This window comes from Leptosomus discolor, chromosome 6 (assembly GCF_034619465.1).
Source record: "Leptosomus discolor isolate bLepDis1 chromosome 6, bLepDis1.hap2, whole genome shotgun sequence".
Lineage (NCBI taxonomy): Eukaryota > Metazoa > Chordata > Aves > Leptosomiformes > Leptosomidae > Leptosomus > Leptosomus discolor.
This window is the reverse complement of record NC_141396.1, coordinates 21522907-21531546: the sequence shown is the minus strand read 5'-3', so window position 1 is coordinate 21531546 and position 8640 is coordinate 21522907. Positions and strand designations below refer to the sequence as shown.

The following is an 8640-nucleotide window of genomic DNA, read 5'->3' as shown; positions in this document are numbered from 1 at the left end:
CTCTCAATGGCAGTGGTAGTCAACCTATTGGTTTTAATGCTTGGATACATGAACTTATCTTCTATAGGCAGAGTCCTGCACTTACTCTGTCCTGAAGAAAACTGATCCCTCTCAAGAATGTGAGACTAGTACTGAAATGCTGGGTTAAGAAACAAGGTTCCTAGAATGCTTTCCTGTTTTCATTCTGGTGCATCTCTTCTAGCTTTAAGTTGTTCATAGAGTAATGCTTTTTATAAATATTAGCTAGTTTATTGCATTTTTAAATAACTGTACTACTTTGAAATCATGCTGTATTTCTCTGTTGATTGCCTATCACTGAAAAACACAGAAGCAACAAGACTGATAATCTTGCATTACTCTCGTTATCTCTGTGGTCATCAGTGAGGTGTAACCAGAAATCCCAGCTGAAGAAAGACTAAGTAAAATAGTGAGATAAATCTTCCAGAAAGTCACAAAGATTTTTTCCCTGCCTTAGGAAGAAACAGGATACTCTGTTCATCAGCATAAGTGGAAAGAGGGCACAGAATTGGGCAGAGCACTGATATTCTCCGAATGTTTTTAGTAAGAAATAAACCAGTTGGGAAGACAACATGAGATTTCAAAAGAGCAGTGTCTGTTGGAGATACTTGTTCACCACACAAGCAAGGCACCTACCATCCTGTACAGGAACAATGTGAAGAAGAAATGCGACATAATATGGGCCAAAAATGACCTCAGTAATCAGTATATGAATGGACTATTTTCCTGACTTGGCTGGGATAGAATCACAGGCCAGCCATGCTAGGCAGGCCATTAGCAGTTTCAAGTCAGCCAGGGCAGCTGATCCAAGTCAGCTACAGGGGTAGCCCATCCCATGTTGTCATGCTCGTTATGAAGGGCGAAGGTTTGCTGAGGAAAGGGTAGTTCTGACTGGGATTCCTCCTGCTCCTGAGGACTGATGGCCAGACATTCTAGGCTGAGTATAACTTTGTATACTTTATTTGTTTTGTTGTTTCATTAAATCTGTCTTTGCTTCAACCTTCAAATCTCCAATCCTTTTCCCAATTCCCCTTCTCAACTGGGGAGGGACCATTGGGTGACAGAACAACTGCTATAGTTTAGCCCCAAGTATGGGCTAAACAAAGACAACTATCTACATAGATTTTGCTGCTCTGAGTGATTTCAGCACCACAGCATGTTGTTAGGGTCCCCTGAGTTCACAGATCATGAGAAGAGCTTCTTTACTTCTTCATAGCTAGACACTGCCCAGGCTTAGACAAGTCACTACTTGCTGTGTTCCAAAGAAAGCTGCTTGAAATAACTTCTCTCCATACCTGGCACAGCTTACATATAGAAAACAGTGAGGGTTCTGCAGTGGGAACAGCTGGGTGATCAACTGCTTGTCTGAAAAGTTGAGAGAGAAAACACACATGTGCTTTGGTTGGATTTTTGGGGGTTTTTTTTGGAGCTGAGCAACAAACATGTTTTCTGTCACTCAGCACCAAACCAGCAAGTTGACTGGGTTTTGGCTGTAACAAATGCCACAAGTTTCACTCCAGTACGTCTGCATCACAAATTGCCGTGTGCCTCATGACTTCCGTTCACATACAAGAAGCACTGCAAGGTGCCTGTTGAACAAAATATTGCATGCAAACTCTACAAAACGCAAGAAGAAAAAAATTAGATAGCTTAGTAATATTAACAAAATTAAGGCGATGTAATTTGATGGTCCTTTTCTTCCAAACTATCATGGAAGACTTGCTCCAGATTACCTTTGAGGACATAAAGGAGCCAATACCTTGAACAGAACTCTGTGGTACTTCCTGCAGTATTGTTAGCCAAGGTGAAATAGTTACTTCTCAGCACATAAAAGTTACAAAGAACAGGTATGCAAAGCTAGGGCCCATCCTTAGCCATCCCACAGATGTAAATCAAGCATAGGAACAGGACATCAGAAAGGAGAGTATGAACTCTCCCCATCTTCACTGCAACCAACACAAAAGGCAGCTTTGGCCTAGGATCAGAGTGTATTACTTTGTCATCTTACTGAACCTTTTTTCCCCATTAAATAGAACAATGCATATGCTCTGAAATACCTCCTCTGATATACCAACAGTATCCCAAACTGCAATGATGCTGTTAAATTGACTTCATACATATTTGTGAGAGATCCAGAGGGGATATGTGGACTCTATTGATGTCAGTAAAGAAATTGCCAGTGCCTGTACTGACATGTTCAGTTGGTTCTCCAAAGATCAGGAATTCCGATCACGAGCTGTGTGGCTGTGGGCAGCCATCTGCTGTTTCAGGGCAGTGCATACATCAGCATTGCCAAATCTAACTTATTAGTGATAGGATGATTGTGATTATCAAACCTATGAACACCTGCAAGAACTTACAGCTTGTTTCTGCCATCCTGAAGAAAGAACTGGTAACTGAAGAAAAAATTATTTACTCAGCCTACTGAGTTGAAAGCCAGCTAAGATGTCCCTGTGAGTAGTGGTCCCACTGTGGCCTGCATTGCAATAATGCTAGCCTTCTCATATGGGCTTCGCAAGCTAGCCCTCAACTCTGGAGTTCGGATAGAAGACGTGGAGTAACCACCCCAGCTCAGAGTTCAACCTCTACTCCCAAACCTACACAACAAGGCAACATGATTAGGCAGTCAGAGTAGTTAGTTCAGGTATCGCAAACTGTGCAGCCCTTGTAATAAGGGAAGACTTCTTCACCTACCAGGGCTACACAGTTTGAAATATTTGAACCAACTGGATCAAAGCTGAGCAAAGTGGGACTGTACATGACTCCTTTGCTGTCAAATTACTGGCCTAAGCACTTGGAAAGTGCGTCTGCCCCTGACATGCACACCCTGCAGAAAAGAGACCATTTCTCCCTGGCTACAAAGATTAAAGAAGAAAATATATGTTGCCTATTTTTTCCCAGAGGACCTGAGCATATGGGTCTTCTACATGATGGAAAACTGAACAAGGAAGAAAATTGTTGTCTAGGACCCTTTTCTAAGGGTTCTATGCCAGGTGCTCTCCACAGAAACCCTGCTTTACATGTAACCCTTCCAACCACCACCCCTTTTCCACAAACGTCTTCTTTTGTCTTCAGCTGATAAACAAGAAAGCTGGATGACTGTTCAAAGTTCCTCTCCTTTAAAACCTAGATAGTTCAAACTAAGCATTGCAAATTTTGTTGTGAGTGACAATCACAACATCTTTAATGGGTTTCTTAGGGCGAAAGCTAAATATTCCTTCCAGGCTTGAAATTCTTTTTGAAGTACCTCCCATAATTGCGTTCCAGATCTGGTGTTGCACAAAAGCCACACCTATTTCTTCAGTGCCATTTAGAACCAAACTTTCGTGTATATAATTGGCTTATTTTAATAACATCCACCCCATGAGGTCATTTTGCAGAAACTTCATTGGAGTTACGCATGCATGTTCAGTTTGCTTAAGGACTGGTATCATAAGTTCCATCTGTATATAAGTTCTCTGAGAAGATGAATTTCCTACAGGCTGTCTTCCTCCTGGAAGCCTCATAATTCTGCAAGAATGGTGAGTCCTTACATCTTAAACTGTAAAAGACCATGGTATGTTGCTATAGATTTTTAAAGGAGGCTTTGTTGGATTAATCTCAGTACTTGGAGATCTAAGCAACTTGGAGAAAGTACAAGTTCTGTGTTTTGAGAGCAAAAGTCAGACAGAGAGGCACAGGCAGGTAAGAACCTCAGGTAAAATATATCAGTATGCATATGGCAGGAGATGTCTAATAGGACTCCATCTAAGGCTTTTTTTATAACCTGTTTTCACTTACATGTAATGTTTGGAGAGAGTCTCTTTTCTGGCAGGAAACAGCTCTGTTGTGTCTCAACCTAGAACTGTCCTTCATTTTTGTGAAAAGTATGGATAATGTCTGAACATTTAGTTAAACTCATAAAATCTTGATTTTTACTTATTCACAGCTCTGTTGCAGTTCTGTGGGCTTTAACCTCTCCTGCAAAATATAGTGCTAGTTTTTCCTCCTCTCATCTCCCAGGTATGACTTCTTTTAAAAGTCGCCTGTGCTACTCTGTCCAAAAGAAACACACATATGTACAATGTATGTGGGTGTATGTATGTCATTGTTTATTCCTGGTCTACCTTTCCTCTATTATCAAGATTTTAAATTCATCACAGCTAATTTTGTCCTAGAGTTCTCGCACTTATTTCCTTCATATCCCAAATGAAAGCCCTTCAAACATTTCAAACTAATATTGAAGGATAAGAGACTAGCTGAGGAATTTAATCTGAACTTTCAGAAAAAGCTGCTAACAAAGGTCACAGAATACAGACTTATCTAGGTTGGAAGGGAGACCTGCAAGTCATTTGGTCCAGCCTCCTGCTCAAAGCAGGGCCAAGTCTTGTTCAGCTTCAGCTAAAGTTCTCAGTTTGTTCCTAATCCTTCAATATTAGGGTGAAACATCTAGTGGATTCTTCAGTGTCCAGTGAAGAAATCTTTACAACTGTGAGTGAGGTTAGTGGCAGAGACAGTTGATGATCAATCCTATGGAGAAAATAAGGGGGAAAAAAAATGAATGGAGAAGGGAAAGGAATAGAACACACACATTTCACAAACAGTATCTGGGTCTACCAGTCCTATATCAGGCAAAGCTTGATTTTAACATCTTGGAAAGACAGACTTTTTTTTTTCCTCCCATATGATGCTCTACCTCTGCTTCTTCTAAATAGTTCAGTGTTTCTAATTGCATCTTAAAATGTCTAAACCGCAAAAGACGATTGGATTTTGATTTGAAGCCACAATGTATTTTCCTATTTCTAATGGTAGTATTTATCATCAAGATGTCTTAATAGTTACTTAAGTATTTATATGACTTCTGCTTTCTTGTTCAGAAAACCATCTTGGCCTGTCTCCTTGTTCTTGCCACTAGTGTGCCACAGTTCAATGCGTCTTGCTTCCAGCAGCCATCGAAGCCATCTGACAGTGAGATAGCAGGTAAAAAGTAAACTGTCCTCAACTTGACAGGTATCACCACAAGCACTGCTTGATTTGATTTGTCCATTCTGTGCAATTTATCACAATTTAGAAATAAGTGGAAACAGGGGAGAGAAACCACTAGGAAATTGCAGGGGAGAAATGGGGTATGGAGATTAGGGAATTTATAACATATAAAAAAGAAGAGTTTATCTGAGGAGCATCACACAGGCCAAACTACAAATGAATTTTGTCCAGGGAGGTAACATAGGCTCAGTTTATCCATCTGCATGAAGTAATAATCCATGTTTTCACTATGGTAGCATGTTTAGAAAGACAGAGAAGGGCCTTTCTCTATATGTGTAACAGATAAGTAGGTGTTCAGCACACTGATTAATTTACTCATTAGTTGTTTCCCTGTCCCAAGGCAAGTCCTTAAGAACAGAATGGCCACTTCCCTGGAGTCTGGGACTGCTGTTCCTGAACACAGCTAGTCTATCAGTCTACAGATGAGTGGAGCTGCAGGAAAATAAGCACTCAAGAAAGAAACATGCAATTATTTGGACACGAGAAGAGCTGATATGTGCCAGTATGCACAATAAACTGCCTCATAAAAGAGATTTTTCTGGGAAAGCAAGTGCTACTACGAGAAAAATGAGTTAACATTGCCAAAGAAACAGGCAAAGACACAACCTAGAACCTCGAAATCCTCCACACTGTCTTGCCTTGTCCTCATAGAATCATGCTTTCCTGATGACTTATTTAGGAAGTCTATTCTGTGATTGTTGGCAGGAACTTTACATACAATATATGCTTTCTTCCTGCAGCTGAGGACTGGGAGAAGTTTTCCAGGCAGATTTAGTCTTGCTCTAAATGAGGAGTCAACAATAGTTGGTGTTAATGGGGGGGAAAGTCAAAATATTTTCTTAATTCTGACCAGGTCTGTGGCTAATGGTCTTTCTGCTGGGTGCTCTGATTCCTGTACTTAAAGATGAACTACTCCAGGAAACCTGATGTTACTGAGAACCACAGGAAACAGAGCAACCCAGGATACCCTTCTCCATGCATTAGAATAGTAGCAGTCCTGCTCTGTTGAGGAACCTCCGTGTTTGCTAGATAAAGATGTTAATGTAAAAAGCCAAAAAAGATCCCACCCATTTTGTGCAAGCAATAGCATTGTTAGTGCAATAGGTCTGACACTGAAGGCTGCTTGCACCCTATGTTTTCAGGCTGCCATGACAGGAAATGAAAGCCGCATGAACTGAGATCCAGCTGGAGGACTGATAACTACCTTGATTGCCACTGTTCCGGAATTGAATGCTGCACCAGGTGAGTTCAGAGCAGCAGTGGGGGTTTTCCTCCACTGCCATTATACAGCACAAACCACTTCACACAGGGATCCCTGAGAAATGACTGCAACACTTCTCTCACTCACTTCATATCACAAAGTTATGCATTAACCCAACACTGTCATCACTGAGCATGCAAGAAGTTCCTCTGACAAATATTGATCATGTTTAACAAATAATTATTGATTTTTTTTTTTTTTTTAAAAAGATGATTTAATTCTTCTTGGGGCTAAAATTGCAGGCAAGATACTGATTCAGGAGGGAGAACGTATAGTTACTTAATATTCTACTGCTCCTAATCCAGATCTTCCCAAAGCCACAGATTGCTCCCCTTTGCACTGACAAGCAGCTCAAGATACACTGACCTGCCTGTAGTCTTTCCTATAGTGACACCCAACTACTCACGCTAGTCCATACTGTGGTTGAAGAGAAAAAGCAATGATATTGAAGTAGCAAATAAACACAACAAACAACCCTTCCGTGTAAATCAGATCAGTAAGCTACAACTCTCCCCTCATCCTGCTTAAGCAGCAGGCTAAGTAACATTTGAGGTGAGAGCTTTGTGTGAGCTCCCTTTTCTGCTCCTGAACACCTCCTCAGTATAGCTCTTCATATTAAAAGTGTAGATACCATCTGAAATGGAAGCTATTTACTTCTTGGTCTCATCACATCTTTGTCTTTCTTCTCCCAATGACAGCTATATGACACCAGTTAACTACGATAAAGAGAAGTGTGTAAGGATTTTCATGAAGGAGACCTGCGTTTATAAAGTGGTGGAAAAAAATGATCACTCAAAAGAATGCCCAGTCCGTGAGCGGGTGGGCTAACAGAGAAGGCTTGTGGATCTGTGGGATATTTCCTTTTTTTCTTTTAGGGGTTCTCTTTCACACAAATTCAAAACCACTGAAAAATGCAGCTGTTGAGTGAAATCTACTCATAAAACCTAACATGTAATAAAACTGCATATCTACTCACAAACAACTTGCTTGGTTTCTCTGCCTTCTCCTTTCCCATGAAGAAAGAATTGATTTATTCCTTCCTTGAGATCAGAAATTAAAGCTGACATTTTTAAGCATCCCCAGTAGCTGCTAATTTTAATTATTCTCTAGTCGCCCTTCAGTGCCAGGGAGTATATTCTGTTATCTGTGCACAACTGTATATTAAAGCTAAAATAAAATCAGATGAAGCACCAGAAATTCATGTGACTTTTCTTCTTTGAGGATGGAAATCTAAAGAATTAACATTCAAAAAAAAAAAAAAAAAAAGGGAAAGAAATGAAAAATTACTTAAAAATCTTTCTCCATGGAGCCTGCCCAACCTATGGACTGCAAGAGCCACCAGCTACCCAGTCTAACCCAGCACTATACTTCCATTGCACCCACAGCACAGCAGACCCAGTCCTCAACCCTGGATTTGGGTAAAAGAAAAGGTCCTTTATTCACACTAACTATTAAGAAATTAAATTATTACATTTAAATTAATAGAATTAAATTATCAATTATTAAACTTATTAACTTGGTCAATGGGCAGGATTGTGGCTGGATAGAGACACTGATCTGGACTGGGTTCAAACAGGGAAGAAGCTCAGCAAAGCCACAAATAATAACTGAGAGGGATACGCTTGCCAGCATAAGCTCTCCCTCTAGGCACTACTTCATAATATTTATGGGTACATTTGTTTAGTTGCCTCTTTCCACAAGTGACTATGAGCATCCTATGTCTCCATGCTCTATTTCCCCGTAACAGAAAAAGCGTGTCAGAGCTTCCATAGTTCCTCGTTTCAAGTTATGAAATGGGCACATACCTTGTCAGCAGGGCACAGTCCTGCTGTCTGCAGGGGCAAGGCAAACCTCAGCTTGTGTCGGCCTTGATTACATGTGCTTCAGTGAGCAACACAGGACTCTAGGATTTACATTCCAGTGTTTTATCCCACCTTTGCTTCCCTTTCTCCTTCCCCAGGAAGACAACTCTGTTGCCTAAACTTTTTTTAATTGCTTGCCACATGGCCTCTTCAAAGAGGACTTGCAGTAATGTACTTTATACAGCAGCTTACAAGCCAAAGTCGTCAATGTGTAAACAGACTAAAGGTGTCACAAAGCCCATAAAGCACTTAGATCAAAAGCAGTAACAACTACATCTACTGGGAGAAAGGTAAGAGGGTTCTGTATGATTTGAGCTGCATCTGAAATGCAGCTGCACGGCTTTCTCCTTTCTTGGCTTCCAAAAGAATGTGCAACACTGGTTGAGGTCTTGTGCTCCCCATCAGCTGAGACATGGGTGTCAACAGGCTGCCCAGGAGCAAGTGTAAGATTGGGTTGTAATTGAACTGATGTTT

At 40.8% G+C, this 8640-nt stretch overlaps 1 protein-coding gene across 1 annotated transcript; it reads left to right on the top strand.

Moving 5' to 3' along the window:
- The first annotated feature begins 2335 nt into the window (after positions 1–2335).
- LOC104350080 (beta-microseminoprotein-like) lies at positions 2336–7132 on the top strand. The gene is made up of 4 exons (XM_086467293.1): positions 2336–2410; positions 4875–4973; positions 6209–6285; positions 7003–7132. The coding sequence occupies exons 1-4, from the start codon at positions 2336–2338 to the stop codon at positions 7130–7132; spliced, it is 381 nt and encodes a 126-aa protein (XP_086323419.1).
- Positions 7133–8640: the final 1508 nt, after the last annotated feature.

Excerpts from the sequence above, each read along its gene's own strand:
- LOC104350080 (XM_086467293.1), top strand. The coding sequence starts at position 2,336 with ATGATTGTGATTATCAAACCTATGAACACCTGCAAGAACTTACAGCTT. Across the intron at positions 2,411-4,874 it reads CCATCCTGAAGAAAGAACTG|AAAACCATCTTGGCCTGTCT; the intron begins GTAACTGAAGAA and ends TTTCTTGTTCAG. Across the intron at positions 4,974-6,208 it reads AGCCATCTGACAGTGAGATA|CCGCATGAACTGAGATCCAG; the intron begins GCAGGTAAAAAG and ends AGGAAATGAAAG.